The 17,900-nt window shown below is 46.2% G+C and overlaps 1 protein-coding gene and 1 pseudogene across 9 annotated transcripts in view; both read right to left on the reverse strand.

Moving 5' to 3' along the window:
* MLH1 (mutL homolog 1) overlaps positions 1–17,900 on the reverse strand; it is a 51,759-nt gene that overhangs the window by 25,697 nt on the left and 8,162 nt on the right. For all 9 annotated transcript variants that reach the window (XR_003908961.1, XR_003908962.1, XR_003908963.1 and 6 more), the window contains exons 4-11: positions 11,607–11,680; positions 9,438–9,510; positions 8,285–8,376; positions 6,810–6,852; positions 6,583–6,671; positions 4,464–4,576; positions 1,850–1,943; positions 754–907 (exon numbers count right to left, since the gene is read on the reverse strand). Coding sequence is in view for 5 of the 9 variants with exons in the window: in XM_029940425.1 (XP_029796285.1) it covers positions 754–907; positions 1,850–1,943; positions 4,464–4,576; positions 6,583–6,671; positions 6,810–6,852; positions 8,285–8,376; positions 9,438–9,510; positions 11,607–11,680 (732 nt within the window). In the remaining 4 variants the exon portion in view is untranslated. The remainder of the gene's footprint in view (positions 1–753; positions 908–1,849; positions 1,944–4,463; positions 4,577–6,582; positions 6,672–6,809; positions 6,853–8,284; positions 8,377–9,437; positions 9,511–11,606; positions 11,681–17,900) is intronic.
* Positions 16,781–16,861, reverse strand: LOC115292984 (annotated as a pseudogene).

Genomic DNA, 17,900 nt, shown 5'->3' on the forward strand with positions numbered 1-17,900 from the left:
GGCAGGGCTGTGCCCAGTCCTGTCTGCGCTCCTGGTGCTTTCGGGGAGGCTCACAGCCTGTGCAAAGCAGGCTCACAGAAGCCCACTGCCTGCCTACAGAACCCGCATAATTAACAGGAAGGGTGCTCCATCTCTGTGGGTCTCTGGGGTCTGCTGTGCCCAGAATCACATCGTGTCACAACTGGGATAGGACACGGGACATCTTATTATCCACCCATTTATTTTACAGAGGGCAAACTGAGGCCCCAGAGAGCCAGGAGTAGCTTAGAAGGCTCAGTACTGAGAAGCTCAGTAACTGTACTCAGGTGGATGGCGTAGGCTCGGCAGACTCTCGCCTGCTGCTCGTGACCACCCTCCGACGGGGCCATGAGCAGTTCGATCCTCGCTGAGGGGCACGTGGGACCAGGGAAGGTTAGTCGCATGGGGGTGCCAGGCCTGCCAGACACTAAGGGCCCTGCTCCTCCTGCTGCCCCCTGCCTCCCCACTCTACCCTCCTCCTGAGCATGGGATCAGCCTCCTCCCGAGCCCCCCCCCCCCCCCGGGGAAACAGAGTGCATGGAAGGGACGGCCTGTTTTCCTAAGAGGCCGGTCTCAGGTGCCAGATGGAGGCAGACTGCACAGTGGGCCCGGAGCTCACGTTCTAATACCTTTGTGCTTAGGTTCAGATCAGGAGATGGTACCAAAGGCAAAGCAGCCTGGGAATCCTTGGAAAGACTCTAAAGCATGGTGCACAACGCTGGGCGGGGCCCTCACCTGGGTGAAGTAGGTCCTGGACGAGCTGGAGCCCAGGAGCCTGCTCTCCACGTGCTGCTGCACCCGCTCCAGGATGCTGTCCTCGTGCAGGAAGTGTACCTCGTGCTTCGTGGGGTGCACGTTCACGTCCACGTTCTGGGGGCTGATCTCCAGACTGGCAGGCAGAGAGAGGGAATCGTTAGCCCAGCAGACTTGGGGAGGCCGGAGGGCACCGTGGTCAGAACCCTGAGATCAGGCCTGCGTGATGTGGACTCTCAAGCCACGTAGCCCCGGGCCACTCACATCATCGTTTTCCGCCGCACTCTCGTCTGTAAGACGGACTCGATTCTCGGTGGGGCCTGGCACGCTAATTACACTTCAGCGGCTATCATTACTCCAGGACTAGTGGGACTCATCACCGTGTGACCTGGGGCAAGGGTTTTCTCACTGGGAACCATGCACCTGCCCCTGCTTACTTCTTGGTGTTCTGAGGATCAGAACTCGAGAGAACTTTTTTTTTCTCCATAATATTTTATTGTCAAATTGTTTTCCATACAACACCCAGTGCTCTTCCCCTTAAGTGCCCTCCACCAACACCACCACCTCTTTTCCCCCCTCCCCCTTCCCCCTCAACCCTCAGTTCATTCTCAGCATTCAATAGTCGAGAGAACTTTCTATCACTAAAATCTAACACAAAGGTCAGTTTAGAGGCCGTGCCGGCCATCCTTACTGCCTCAGCCCCAGATCCACCTTTCACCTGCGCTCCGTGACCACAACGTGAGTCTCTGTCCACTGAGGGCACTGAAGGGACCCTGGGGGAGGAAGCGGGGCTGAGTGGGGGCAGCTTCCATTCGGGTTGACTCGAGACCCGTCTGTCAACCACCTCTGTGTCACCAAAAACGGCAGCTAGCACATGGGAGGTGCTCAGCAAGACTCTGCTTTGTGAACTAGTGCGTGAAAGAAGGCTGTGCCCTCTACCTGAGAAGGACAGACGGCCTTCTGCCAGCGGCACATGGGACACAGACGGAGCCGCCAGCATGCCCACCTCTCTAAGAGGCAGCTGGAGGGGTCTGCTCCCTGTGAATCGTGGATGGGGGTCAGGGGGCAGCTACGCTACCTGAGGTACAGGAACGGGTGTGCGTTTTTGGGCAGATATGCTGCATACACAGTTTCAATGGCTTTTCTTAAGGACGTTGACTCTACCAGACGATCTAGAAAATGAAAGGAAAATGTGAGCAGCTCAGAACCATCCCGAAGGGAGAGGTGACAGGTTGCACATTCATGCTGCACCATAAAGCCACTCTGGGAGGACATCAAGGAAAGGAAAGAAAGGCCTCCTTCGTGTGTTGCTGTGTCCCACTGTGGGTTTGGGGCCCTCCCCACTCTCCACTGTGGGCTCTGCTCTCCCAGTCACAGAAACACGGGAAGACGGGAATTCTAGCCCCGCCGCCCCCTGCGATCAGTCGGTGGGCCACTTTGTTGGCCACAGTGGGCAGCACGCTACTGACTCTCAGACTCTCATACTGGCTGCCCCTCACGTGCGCCACAGCCCAGGTGGCTATGCGCTGGTGACAGGTGAACCCCAGTGCCAGGTGGTAAGCACCACCATGAGAGGTGTGTGCTGAGTGGGGGAGGGGGGAGCAACCAACTCTTTCTGGGTACCGGAGTTCCGACAGTAGGCTGTCCCAACTGAGTGACATGAGTAAGAAAGAGCGGTCAGGCACTTCAGGCCACACAGATAACCCCAAATGTACACTTAGGCTAATTTAGGAAATGAGGCAGGCTGGAAGGGGTGGGAAACACTAAAAGATGGGGGAAGTAAGACTAAAATTAGAGGAATATCTATTTTCAGAAAACACAGCCTTCCTTTCTCCCCCGACAGATGACCTGCTGGTGATCTGTCCTTCTGGGTTGGTACAGCCAAGGACAGGTCCCATGGCTTTCATTCTGATGAGAAGAGAGGCTGTGACCGTTCTTCTCTGAGTGCTCGGCACCCCACAGCCCCTCACCAATGTCGCTGCACTGGTGCCATGTGTCCTGAGCACACGGGCCAGGGCAGATGTGGCCCCTGACAAGGGGATAGCCAGAGCCCCTGTGCTGTGGTTTCTGGACCGGACACCTGCTGAGGGAGTGTCCCTGTCCCACCACCTGAGTGGGAGCACAGTGTGGAGACAGCCCGACGAAACACTGGAGAGCCTAGCCTCCTGCTCCAGGGACCCAGCACCATGACCAGACTAGCTGAAGCGGACGCACAGCCCATACAGGACCAGCCTCACACAGTGAAGCACGGGCAGGAGCTCCACACCTGACACACACGCAGGGCTGTGCTGGCCTGTCCGGCAGCCAGCACGCGTGTTAAAATGCAGTGATTCTTCACGGTTAAAAAAAACACTTGAAAAATACTTGTGAGCTCTGATAAGAGCAAACTTTGTTATACATCAGGCTTAGTCTTTCTTAATGAAGTAGGGAAAATCCTACTATTATTGATCAGGTTAATAGAATGTGTCTATAAAATATTGACTCTCTCTTCCCTGTTTCTCTATGGCTTTGAAAATGGCTGTAAAACATGCACAATCTAGGGTGGCTCGCATCCAACTCTTGATTTCAGCTCAGGTCATGATCTCACAGTCATGAGATTGAGCCCCACGTCGGGCTCTGCGGGGACAGTGTGGAGCCTACTGGAGATTCCCTCTCTCTCTCTCTCTCTCTCTGTCCCTCCTCTGATCATGCACACACTCGCTCTCTCAAAACACACACACACACAACCTGGGACATTTATAGCTGGTTATCGTTATAAATGAACAGAGGAATACACCATTTTCCATGGCATGCCATCAAAACTATAATGGTGTATTGCTTTAAACAATAAAGGTAAAGGCTCTCTACGATAAAAATGGCACGTACTAGGGCGCCTGGGGCCTCAGTCGGTTAAGTGTGCAACTCTTGGTTTCGGCTTGGGTCAGGATCTCATGGTTCAGGAGATGGAGCCCCACATGGATTCTGTCTCTCCTCCTCTCTGCCTTCCCCTGCATGTGCTCTCTCTCTTTCTCTCTCTCAAAATAAACACTTAAAAAAATGATAAGTACTGAACAAATGAAAGATGCAAGATGCATTTCTGGCTGGAAAATTAAAAACCAAATCAGATGCATTTGTAGTTCCCCTGACAGTCTCTCAAAACCATGTAATACATAATTAAGTAAAAAGCAGCAGAATGCAAAACAGTTACTTAACAAGATGCGATCATGTAAACAATATGCCTGTAGAGAGATGATGAGTGAGAGGAAATTCACAAAAATCCAAATTCACTTGGCTAACTTTCTCCCTGATTTCTGGTACTGCTCACTGTATCATAAATCACTCATTGTTTAAAAAGAAAACTCCCAAGGGGCTTCACATTTCTTTACTCATGACACTGCAGACCCCCAAGGCACCCTCTCCCTGCGTCCTGATTCAAGGTGAGAACACCCACCAGGGCCGGCAGGGGAGGATGCTGCTGGGGCTCACAGGGCTCTGTGCTGCCCCTTCCCTGGCCCCCCAGTGGAGGCACCAGCCCGTGCATGCCTCGCAGGACTGAACACACCCAGGCCGGAAATGATACATACTCCCTCACCATGCTGCACTTTAGTGGGAGGGTTCCCTGGGTGTGATCAGACCTGTGGATTCGGGATTCTTCCGCCACCCCATACAACTCCCTGGGGACGGATGCCCCCACATGGGCCTTTTCCACTTACGGTTGATGAAGAGTAAGAAGATGCACTTTTTCACTGAGTAGTTTGCATTGGATATGTAGCCATTCATTTTGAAGGCTAGGGTTTTATCCTCGCACCCAACTTCTATCAGTTCTCTGTTTGGAAAAGATAAATTTTGAGGCTTTTGAAAATAATGGAAAAATCAAACTGTAAAAAATCAGAGCTGGAAAATGTGGGCTCCTTCCCATAAACGAATTCTTCCAAATAAGGACCCCAGAGACTTGGTTTGTTGAGGTCTTCTGAACCCACCCATCTATGCATCTGTACAACCAGCCATCTGCCCGTCCGGCTGCTATGCATCCATGTACCCGCCTACCCACCCAGTGACTATTTTCAAGCACACATGTTATATGCCAAGCACAGCTCTGACTGCTAGGACAGGATGACAAACCTAAGCTGTGAGACCTTGTTTTACCTGTTTTACTGAAACTTTTATGGATCTTAGTAACTAAATCCCAAAGAGGAAACTCCAGAAGGACTCATTTCTACAGAACCCCTTACTATATGAATGGCACCGTAATGGGGCTCGAGTAGGATGCTGCTCCAAGCTGTGCTTATGGGAGGCAGGTTAACAGGTGAAAGGAAGTCTTTGCCACACTCCTCTCTGCCTGCGGATCTTCCCAAGTGCTGGGTCCTCTGCCTGGAGAGCTACCGACAGCTAGCTAATTCCTCCACGTCCTTCATGTCTGGGCTTGCTTCGTCAAAGAAGTCACTATCTCTGACTATTGCTCTCCATGACCCCGAGAGACTCTCCTGTTGTGCCTTCTATTTTTCTTTTGAGACAAGCTGGCATAACCAGTCATGAATGGCATAATTATTTCATGTGTCTTTCCAACTAGATAGGAGAGCTCGAGGGCAGAAGCCCTACTGTATCTCTCAGCACAGTGCCCAGGAATTAGCAGGCATTTGCGGGGCATTTGCTGAACATACCAAGGAAGCTGCACCATATACTGCGTACGTGGTAATGTGTACTCTGAGGCTCTGAGAAGAAAATACAGCCTCCGCCATTTCTCACACACAATAAACCAGCAAACCTTTTCTTCCCCAAAATATCTCAAGAGGCTGGTATTCTGGAAACACGCTTTGGGAACTGCCACTCTGGGGAGTTTCTACTCTCTTATAGTCCCTAGGAATTTCATGACGACTAATTCTGAGTCTTTAAATATAATAAAGAAGCTCATAAAAGTTTCCTTGTACAACAAAGTTCCTCTCTGCTCTAGGAACACCGTTAAAAAAATGTAATTCATTAACAATTAAGAAGAAAAGGGTAATTAAAAGCAAGTCGAATGTTCCCTAGTGTGGAACTTAGTTTTGCTCAAAGAATCAATAATTTGTCCTTTGAAGTAGAAAACTGGGTTTTGGGACTACTGTTGCTACTTCTAAGATTCTGGGAACAAGTGAAGTCAGGGGCTCTCTTCTCCATCTGTGTATGGCTCACAAATGGGGCATGCCTGCCCTGCAGCAGGCTCCTAGGGTTTCACCCCTCAGATTCAGACATAGAAGCCTTGGGCTTTGGAGAGTCCTGAGGTCTAGCTAGGACTCTGTGATGGAAATGGCAGTTTTTGCCTGCAGAGGGAATGCTGTGAGGAATTTACAATGCAAACAAGTTCCCCTCCACAGCTTTCCTTGACAATGCAGACTTGGTAACATTTACAAATCTGCTTGCCACCAGACAGGGAAGTCTTTAAGAACAGGGAATATTTTGTTTGTCTTTACATTCCGAACTTTGGGCATAAAGCCTAGAATATGGGAGGCGATTAATAAATGCCGATGGTCACAATGAGGTCCCAAAATGATGCTAACGGAGGTGTCAGGAAAAGAGGGAGCACTGGAAGAGAGGATTCCACCACACTATAAACATTCTGTAGACAGAGACTAAAGAGAACACGCTGACTTACAGCCAGAGTGTCTAGGAGGTAACAGGCACCCAGGAAGTGTGGATTACATGAAATGATGACTTCAGGAACAGAGATGAACCACGGAAAGAAGCCTGCAGGTTTCATTAAGGCAAGTTCTACCTTGACAGATTACCAAATAATGGGATGGATGATCCACCAAGACATGGAGGGCAGATTTCTTAAAATACGAATTATCAACATACCGGCTAACAGCATTTCCAAAGATGGAGCGAATATTGTCCACGGTTGTGGCGCTAGGCAGTGTTCTCACATCAGCCACTGTCTCACCGTGCTGACAAACAGAGCAGAAGATACAACTGACTGTCTCGCAACTGTGAATGAAACATCCTAACCTTACCTCCACAGGTGCACTCTTAAACAAAATCCTGTTTTCTAATATAAAACCCTCCCTTATAAACCAACCACTTACTTTTTTAACTGAGAAGCCAATGCCTGAGTTGTGTATTGAATACCTGGCAAAGAAAGAGAAACAGAACAGTAAGCAGCAAGAGTGGCCAAATGCAGACTATAAGGCAGAACTCCCTTTTGGTTAAATAAATTGATAGGGTTAAGTGACTTAAACAAAGATATACACAGTTGAGAATATCTCCATACGTCACATTTTAGCCACAGGAAAGTAAGCCAGCACAAACATCATGGAGACAATCAATGCTAAGGTGGCAGAATCAAACAGGAACTAGGGTTTTTGCTTCTATGGGGTGCCGGGTAGACTCAGGGGCATTTTAACGTACTCTCCTCCTAGACTACAGCATTACTCTCCCAGAGCCAATAGGGCCAGAGGCTCCATCGTGAGAACCTGGCCTTTACAGCTCCTGAATTCCTCTCTCTCTCAGAGCCCCTCGACACCCCCTTCTCATCTTTTTCCTTGGCCCACAGTCCTGTTCCAGATTCTTCCAGCTTTTTCTCAGTTGGCTATTATTTATCATTTCTCCCCCCATGGACCCCATGAACCAAAGGGCTGTGTCTAGCAAAATGTATGTATTCAGTTAACAATGAGGAACTCACCTGACCACACCTAGAACCAAAACAACCAAGCACAACTCCCTTATTTCCAGGAGATAAGATTTTGATGCTGATTGTACAACTCCAGGGAAAAGCAAAGAAACCTGAAGTATAAGTCTGTTCTACTTTATTAGGAGTGCATGTTTTATTCATTTTGGAGTTTCGAGAAATACTGAAAAATAGTTAACAGATCTCTGCTACAATTCAAGGACATGCAGGCTTAGAGAGCCCATGCTGGATCCACTCACCCAGCAGATGACGTAAGTCTACGGTGGATATAATGTTATTTTCACCTGCCCTGCCTTTCGCTTTCTTCTTTTCGGAGCCCCTAGCTTTCCTCTGGGAAACTACCTCTTCCCCATTCCATCTGATAGACCCTCAGACTGCCAATCAAGGAATCTCCCACAGACAGGGTCACACAATGGCGGTACCCAGCCCCTGCCAATCAGATGTACTCTCCAAGGAAACAGATGCTTGGATAGAGTCAGGAAAAGAACTGAAAACAACTGGAGCAGGGCCACTGTAAAATCAGAAGCCACCCTGGTTCTCTCATCTTCCTCAGGGAGCAACGACTGACACTTCTTGCCACTTGGTGAGTCACGCCTAGCCTTCCAATAAAGGTCTCTTAGGCTCAAGTCAGCTGGAGTTCCTCTGTTTTGCTTTCCACCAAAGAATGCTCACTGATGCAAAGACCAACTGCTCTCTCCTGGGAGATAAGAAGCCCAGAACTGGCACCTAAGCCTTGATCAGAAACGGTCTGTAGGGGAAAACACAACGTACTTTTTTCCATCTAGCTGGGCAACTGTTCTCAATGTATAAGCAGGGGGACACATTTCTTTGTTGAGACATCTCAAAGAACCACTCCCAGACTTTGGACTGTACCTGCCAACAACTTCCAAAATTTTCCCATACTCTTCACTTGGATTTTTTAAAGCTTTCCTCCTTGTGGATATATTGTAAAAGAGGTCTTCCACCTGGAAAGAGGATTTTTTTCTTGTAAATTCACAGAAGTACATGGAAATAAAGACCCACGCTGTCTACCTAAAGCAGCTGGCAGAGAATCACACTATACTCACCAAGAGTACAGTTCTAAGCACTGACTGGGGAGGGGGTGAGAGATAAGCCAGCCTTAGGAAACAAAGGAAATAAAGGAGATTTTTCCTGCTTCCCATTTCATTCACTGATTCCTCAGATAGGTACTGGGGCCTTTCTCTACTTCAGACTCTTTGGTTTGTGCTGGGAATATGAAGACAAATAAAGCACAGTGTTATCCACAACAGCACACAATTCAGTGGGGCAAACATGTAACTTTACAAGTAGCTGTACTATCACATGGCATCCAGACGTGTTTTTCAAACTAAGAATAATTATAAAATTTCTGAGACCATTTGGGCTTCTTGGTCACCATGAGTACAGGATCAGGCTTAACATGCACTTAGAAGCACACATACACTTCTGCCTCCAGCCTGCCGGGGCCAGGAGTCTCCAGGGCATGTGCATTGGCTGGGACTGGAGGTGGACTGCGGGCTACTTTGTGGGACCACACAATGGGAAGAGACCGAATGTGGCACCACAGAAAAAAGACAGCATACTAGACTTTCTCTGATTAATGCTACAATCATATTACTCAAACAGCCTCTGAGTGGGCAGACATTCTTTGGTCCATTTGACAGATGGGAAAGGTGAGGTTAAGGGACATTAAAGGACTTGCCTCTGGACATACAACCACTGAGTTGCAAGGCTGAGACTCTAACTCCTGTCTTTCTGGAGCGGAGTTTAAGGTCCTTTCAACGCCAACTACCTTGCCATTCATTTCTTGTATCCCCATAAGAAAAGATGCAAGGAGTACAGAGGCTGCCACACCACGAAAGCCAACAATACTCCTCTTGTTTAGACAGTAAGTACCTGCTATTTCTATTAACTTGCAAAACTTCATTTTATTATTGCTTTGAAAACTCAGACAATTTTATTCCTTATTTCAATATTTACGCAACGTTCTTTCTCACCACATTATACTCCCGTGTACTATTCTTACCGTGATCTGGGTCCCCTGATTGCCTGCACATGGTTTAGGAGGGGCTTTCAGCTTTCCATCTGAGTAACTGGCTCTTAAAAGAAAATAATAAGAGATTATCAATATCCAACAGAAGCAGAATACTTATCCAAAAAGTAAAAAAGAAAATAATATCAACAACACATTAAATATCACCACTTTATGCACTATCTCTTTTTAAAAATTTTTTTAATGTTTAATCATTAAAGTTTTTTAAAATCTTTATTTATTTGAGAGAGAGAGCATGCACACGCGCAAGCGCACAAGCAGGGATGGGGCAGAGACAGGGAGACACAAAACTCGAAGCAGGATCCAGGCTCTGAGCTCTCAGCAGAGAGCCGGATGCAGGGCCCAAACTCAAGAACCGTGAGATAATGACCTGAGCTAAAATTGGCCACTTAACTGAGCCACCCAGGTGCCCCAATGTTTAATCATTTTTGAGAGACAGAGCACAAGCTGGGGAAAGAAAGAGAGACAAAGAATCCAAAGCAGGCTGCAGGCTCTGAGCTGTCAGCACAGATCATGACGCAAGCCAAAGTCAGATGCTTAACCTACTGAGTCACCCAGGTGCCCTTATTATATTGTCTTAATTATGATTTACTTCTTTTTTTTTCTACTATTCCATTATCATTCCAATTGGATACAAAAAAAAAGGAAACCCTAGTTGTTAGTTTTTTTTTTAAGTTTATTTTTATTTATTTTGAAAGAGAAATGGAGAGCAAGCAAGGGAGAGGCAGAGAGAGGAAGACAGAATGCCCAGTACGCTCCATGCTGTCAGCACAGAGCATGATGTGGGGCTCAAACTCACAAACCGTAAGATCATGACCTGAGCTGATATCAAGAGTCAGATGCTTAACCAGGTATCCCAGGTCCTGAGTTTTGAGCTACAATGCAAACTGCTTATGGTGAGAGTAAAATGTCTTCAGTAATTCTGTAATCATTTATGGAGGGGCTACTGCATGGGGACCTGCAGAGGCCCTGGTAATAAAGAAAGGCCCTGGAGAACCCTCAATCTAGGGACAGACTGTTCCCTAAAGCATAGAGCACTGTGTTAAGTTATCTAGTGGGGTAAAAGCACCACAGGAGGGAGGACACTTCACCTGGGCTCCAGGGAGGAATAATTTCAGGGAGAAAGCAGGGAAGACCATCCAGGAAGAGAAAACCATGAAAGCATAGTAGCCTGAATCACAGGGCAGCGGAGGATGGTGAAGAGGAGAGGCTGGAAAGGTGATGGCAAGCACAGGGGGAGGGTGCTGTTTAGGGATCGCTCTGGGTTTCATCCTACTACGTAACTGGAGGTAAGTGGAGGGCTGAAGCAGGAGCATAACGTAATTCCTGAGGTGAAGAAACAGAGTTTGTGTCCCAGTCTATTTTAGGAAGACATTAGTTTGTGAGAAGCAGTTCTCATCACATCCACGCATGCAGATCTCAGGGCAAGTCTAATTCACAGAGAGGCCACCTCTCCTAGCAACAAAGCTGAATACTCTGGAGTGCTCCCTCTCTGTTCCGTTTCACGTCTGTCTGCCAAAGGCTGATAAGCCTTCTGTATTAACTTATAAACAATCTGTAGATTAAAAAAAAATTTTGCCGTTCTCCTAGATAGGGTACTCCTGTCTTCCACAAGTAAATGGCCAGCGCTTATAAAAACAAAGGTGTAACTCGGATTCCTGAAACCCTGTTTCTGTTCTGTTCCAAGGCTGTTTGTCAGCCTCTGAAAACTGCAGCCAGTGGCTACCTGTGGAGGGCAAGGCAGCACAGGCACGCGCATGTGGCTGCATGTGGCAGGGAGCTGGTGACTCACAAACCAGCAAAGGAACCGTGAGCTTCCAGCACCATAGCCACAGCCCAGTAATCAGACAGTGCTATCCTACTAACGGGCATCCACATCCACCGCCTTCTTGGAATACGTCTGTGTAACAAAGTTTGTGGGCGCTTATAATACGTCACCTCTTACCTGTTGAGAATCCATGAATAAGATCATTACCTAACAATCATCCCTCTGGATTATTAACTAATCCAGAGAGGAAAGAAAACTTACTCAAGATCTTGGTCAAAAAAGATGGCACGAGTGTTTAGCTAAGGCTACTGTGAGATCGATGCATGAAGACTACTTCAGGATGAACACACGAATAAAAACAGACTACCCCATACCTGTATGCACACTTTGCATCAGCTGTTTTGGTTGTAATAGTGACGTGAGCCACATGGCTGATGCTGGCCAAAGCCTGAGGAAGAAGAAAAAGATGGAATGAAAGAAAAACTCACGGCTGGATCACCCACTGTCACCTCATTAAAGAGAACGGTGCTCTAAATTGCCCCTTCATGGGAAAAGAGAGCTAGGGAGAGTGAGGGACACAAATCATGAGAGACTACTGAATACTGATAATGAACCAGAACTGAAGGGGGAGGGGGTGATGGTCATGGTGGGGGGCACTTGTGGGGAGAAGCCCTGGGTGTTATATGGAAACCAATTTGAAAACAAACTATTAAAAAAAAATACCATACTGTGAATGGCCACAACTGTGAAGTAAGGAAGGCTCTTTCTAAGCAAGAGATAGCTAGTGCTTCCTCCCTCCCAAGAGGTCAAAGTGGTTCTGGAAACTTCAGTGGTGGTCATGGAAGTGATTTTGGTGGGAATGACAACATTGGTCATGGAGGAAACTTCAATGGGCTTTGGTGGCAGTCTGAGTGGTGGTGGAAAGGGTGCCAGTGGGGATGGCTATAATGGATTTGATAATGATGGTGGTTACGGAGGAGGTGGCCCTGGTCACTCTGGAGGAAGCAGAGGATATGGAAGTGGTGGACAGGGTTATGGAAAGCAGGGCAGTGGCTATGGCGGGAGCGGTAGCTATAACAAAGGAGGCAGAGGCGGCTTTGGCGGTGGTAGTGGAAGCAACTTTGGAGATGGTGGAAGCTATAATGATTTTGGCAATTACTATAGTCAATCTTCAAATTCTGGACCCATGAAAGGAGGAAATGTTGGAAGCAAAAGCTCTGGCCCCTATGGTGTGTAGGCCAATACTTTGCCAAATCATGAAACCAAGGTGGCTATGGCAGTTCCAGCAGCAGCAGTAGCTATGGCCGTGGCAGAAGGTTTTAATTACTGCCAGGAAACAAAGCTTAGCAGGAGAGGAGAACCAGAGAAGTGACAGGGAAGCTACAGGTTACGACAGATTTGTGAGCTCAGCCAAGCACGGCGGTGGCAGGGCCTCGCTGCTACCAAGAAGACATGTTTTAGACAATACTCATGTGTATGGGCAAAAACTCGAGGACTGTATTTGTGACTAACTGTATAATAGGTTATTTTAGTTTCTGTTCTGTGGAAAGTGTAAAAGCATTCCAACAAACGGTTTTAATGTAGATTTTTGTTTTGCACCCATGCTGTTGATTGCTAAATGTAATAGTCTGATCATAATGCTGAATAAATGTGTCTTTAAAAAAAAATAAATTGCCCCTTCATTTTGTATTAACAAGTGGCAACAATGAGCATTTTGTTTTTCACTTTATGACATGTAAGAAAAGGGTATCAAATTGAATTTGTGGCATATTACTAGAACAGGAGGAAAATATATATTAAAAGTCCAAAAGAAACACATCGGAGTATATGTTTTATTTTAAATCCAGTATAGGTAACAAACAGTTCTTCATTAACTTCAGATGTATATCACAGTGATTCAACAACTCCATCCATCACCCTGTGCTCGTCACGATAAGCGTACTTTTAATCTCCGCTTTCACCTGTTTCACCCATCCCCCGCCCCCCAGCTCTAGTAACCACCAGTTTGTTTTCTACAGCTAAGAGGCTGTTGTTTGGTTGTCTCTTTTTCCCCCCCTATGCTTGTTTTGTTTCTTAAATCCCACAAGAGTGAAAGCATATGGTATTTGTCTTTCTGGGACTTGTTTCGCTTAGCATAATACACCCTAGGTCCATCTGTGTGGTTGCAAAGAAACACCAGGATGTTAATGTGTTAGCGACAAGTGCATTCAGGGAGCCCAATTACAGGCATGCTTAATAACATTCTCAATAATTTGCCTCCCAACAATTTGAAAACTTGCCTTAAGAAACTGGAACACTCAAGCAGATAATGTCGCATACTGTTAACAGAAAACTGTTTCCTATAAGCACTTACATGTTTAGAAATGCAAATGTAAGTTTATGAAATTGAGACAAAACAAATATTTTAAAAATGGGCATACCCCCCTCTCCCCAGACTGGTTTCCCAGCTCACTGGAACCCATTTCTCCTTTCTCAGGGGCCTAAGAGCACATAAAACTGCAAGCAGGCCCTGAGGCGGGGACTGTGTGCAGAAGACGGTGAGCACAGTGCCTGTGGCAGGCTCAGTTCATGCATGAAAAACATGGCTCCGGCTCCGAGGGTACCAGGTCCTGGCTGGACGGCCCTAGTTTACGTAACTGAGGGAACTGTCATCACATCAGATGTGATGATTCTGCAAGCTGGGTAAGGTGGGCAGCGAACACACGGGGCCATACCACAATGGCACATGACATCGGAAGGACGGTGTGCCGCGGGCAGGGCTCTGCTGCTATAGGCGCCTTTGCACCCGCACTGGAGCAAGTGGACAGAGGCCAACTCCAGTCCAACTCCGGGGTTCCACCCCCCCACTTGGCCACTTTCCAGCTGTGTGCCCAGGCCGTGTTCCTTTCTTTCTTTTTTAAGTAATCTGTACACCCAATGTGGGGCTGTCCTCATAATGCTGAGATCAAGAGTCACTCACTCCACCAATGAGCCAGTCAGAGGCCCCTCTTAATACTTCGCAAGTGTCAGTTTCATCATCTGTAAAACAGGGCAATAAGAGGAGCTCGTCTGCGGAGCTGGTGTCGAGAGCTGATACATACAAAGTGCTGAGAACTAGGGACAGAACACAGAAATAGCTCAATAAATCTTCCATTAAAAAAACCTTTTTTTTATGTGTGTTTATTTTTGAGAGAAAGCGTACGTGGAAGTGGGGGAGGGGCAGAGAGAGAGGGAGACAATGTGAAATTGACTCCAGGCTCTGAGCTGTGAGCTTAGAACTCAATGTGGGCTTGTACTCATAAATGGTGAGATCACGACCTGAGCTGAAGTCAGATGCTTAACCAAAAGCACCCAGTGCCCCATCCTTCCCAGTTTAAAACTAGAAGGACCCAGTTTTACTGGAAATTTTACAGTAAAATAAAAGCCTGAAGATAGGAACTGACCCACGAAGTTGCAAAGCCAGTACAGAACCGCTTTCCTAGGGCCTGACCAGAAGCACACTTAAAATCAGGGTGCCTCAGGGTAAATAGTATGCAATTGCTTCTATCTGGAATAACTTGGGGCTTACTGTAAGCTAGAGGGTCCTTGAGACCACCCCAGTTTGATATGATACGAATTGCAATGACTAGGTCACAGCTGCCTTTTAATTTAAAAAATTTAGAGGAAAAGCGACAGATAAGAAGACAGCCTCAAAGGTGTGTGATTGCAAACTGGGGAAGATAAAACTGGGCCGGGACACAGAGGTCCCTTATCCCCTCTGCAGAGATAAGGGGAAGAGAAAGAGCAGCTGAAACTGCTCATAGAACTGTCCCTGGAGAAGAGAAAAAACTCAGCCCGGTCAGAGAGAGATCCTATCATCCCATCCCTAACTGGGGGTGTTGGAGAGAGATCCTATCTCTAACTGTGGCGCTTTCTTTGGGCTGGGTGCCCCGGTCCCAGTCGCCACCAGGAGGAACCGCTCCCCTACTCCCTCTACTCCATCCCTGGGTAGGAAGTGCCCCAGCCTGTAAGATTATATTTCGAGCTGTATAATTAAAGCGCTCGGACTAAGATCTGGAAATGTGATTGGGCTTGGGACACAGAACATGGCCCACCTTGGCTACGTGCATAGCACAGGGAGATCAGACCCAAAAGAGTGACTGGCAACACTTGGTTCGAGAAGGTACTGGGGGGCTGCCATTTTTCTCCCCACAACCACCAAGGGGGAGCCCCAGGGAGCACCCAGGGGACCCACAGTGGGAGGCGAGACCTGCCTATACCAAACCACACCCATCCGCGTTGGAGAGCTGCCATTTTTTTTTTTTCGGAGCCTGGGGAAGACCAACGTTGATGCACTGCTGTCATTAACTCTAGATTGCTATTCAGATATATTTTCCCTGATCTCATTCTTATCTCTCCCCTCTGATGGACTGGGCACTCTGGTCATTGGTTTGCTTAAACAGTCACATTCAATCCATTCTCTTGATGCATATTCTACACCTCCATCGTTACCTTTCTCTCTCTCTCTCTCTCTGGAATAATCAGACTATATAGTTTCTCTGGGTAACATTATCTTTGTTTCTCTTTCCTTGCCTCCTACAATATTCTCCTTTTTCTCTCTCTGAATTAGCCTTTTAGTCGCTCTGCCTGGTCAATGTTCAACTCCTTTCTCCCCACACCTGTCATTTCTCTCTTTGTATATGCTCTTCCATCAGCACTGCCTCCACCCTGCTCTTTATTTGTAGTTGGGATTTCTGGTTTTATGCTTCTAGACTGCACTTTGTCTTTTGTTGTTTTTGTATTGTTTTGTTTTGTTTTTCCCTTTTGGTTTGCTTGTTTGTTTGATTTGTCTGTGTGTTTGCATGCTTCTGTTCCCTGTTTGTCTGTTTTCCTTTCCAGGTCCACCTCAAGAAATAAGCCAAAGTACACATGATGGAAATTCCCAAATATCACTACGAGTAGGGAAATAAAATAACCAAAGGCACAACAAGAGAGACCAAGGGACATCATTAAAAGAACATTTCCTAAATGGACAGCCCATGGAGAGTCAATGAGCCTCCTTTAATATAGCAGAACTCACAGGTGCAGAACGCATAACGAGCTTTTAAAACTTACAAGAGGCAGAAAGCTAGCCAAAATGATCAAATGAAAAAACTCTCCTCGAAAGAAATTCCAGGAAGAAGTGACAGCTAAAGAATAGGTCAAAACAGATATAAGCAACACAACTGACCAAGAATTTAGAACAACAGTCATAAAATTAATCGCTGGGCTTGAAAAAGGCATGGAAGACACCAGAGAAGTTACTGCTGCAAAGATCAAAGACTTTAAAAACAGTTGTGATGGAGGGGGAGGGGGGAAGAAGGTGATGGTCATGGAGGGGGGCACTGGTAGGGAGAAGCACTGGGTGTTATATGTAAACCAATTTGACAATAAACTATTATAAAATAAAATAAAATAAAATAATTGTGAAAAAATAGTTGTGATGAATTAAAAAATGCTATAAACAAGGTGCATAATAAAATGGAGGCAGCCACTGCACAGATTGAAGAGGCAGAGAGAACAGGTGAATTAGAAGATACAACTATAGAAAAAGAGGAAGCCAAGAAAAAGAAAGATAAATTGATAAGAACAGATATTACATTTGATCTTAGCCAAAAGGCCAAGAAGCAGTAAAGAGAGATAAATTGATCCAGGAGCATGAAAGGAGAATTTGAGAACTGAGTAATGCAATCAAACAGAACAATATCCTTATCATAGGAATTCCTGAAGAAGAAAAGAGAGAGAGGGGCTGAAGGACTACTTGAACAAATTATAGCCAAGAACTTCCCCAACTTGGGGAAGGAAACAGCCATTAAAATCCAAGAGGCACAGAGAACTCCCCTCAGACGTAACTTGAATCAATCTACATATCATAGTGAAACAGGCAAAATATAAGGATAAAGAGAGAATTCTGAAAGCAGTAAGGGATAAAAGGGCCCTAACATACAAAGGGAGACATATCAGGTTGGTTGCAGACCTATCTACTGAAACTTGGCAGGCCAGAAAGAAATGGCAGGAAATCTTCAATGTGATGAACAGAAAAAAAAATGCAACCAAGAATCCTTTATCCAGCAAGCCTGTCATTCAGAATAGAAAAAGAGAGAAAGGTTTTCTCAAACAAACAAAAATTGAAAGAATTCATCACCACTAAACCAGCCCTACAAGAAATCCCAAGAGGGACTCTGAGGGAAATGTTGCAAGGAACAAAAAGTACCAGAGACACCACTACAAGCATGAATCCTACAGAGAACACAATGACTCTAAACCATATTTTTCGATAAAAACACTGAATGTAAAATGGACTAAATGCTCCAATCAAAAGATATAGGGTATCAGAATGGATTAAAAAAAAAAACCAAGATGTATCTATTTGCTGTCTACAAGAGACTCATTTGAGACCTGAGGACCTGACCATACTTATATTGGACAAACTGGACTTTAAAGTGAAAGCAGTAACAAGACACAAAGGACATTATATAATAATTACAGGGTCTCTCCATCAGGAAAAGCTAACAATTATAAATGTCTATGCACCAAATTTGGAAGTACTCAAATACATAAAACAATCACAAACAGAGACAATCTTATTGATAAGAAAGTGCTAATACCAGGAGACTTTAATACTCCACTTACAGCAACGGATAGATCAACCAGAGAGAAAATCACTAAAG

Source organism: Suricata suricatta, chromosome 5, assembly GCF_006229205.1.
Source record: "Suricata suricatta isolate VVHF042 chromosome 5, meerkat_22Aug2017_6uvM2_HiC, whole genome shotgun sequence".
Lineage (NCBI taxonomy): Eukaryota > Metazoa > Chordata > Mammalia > Carnivora > Herpestidae > Suricata > Suricata suricatta.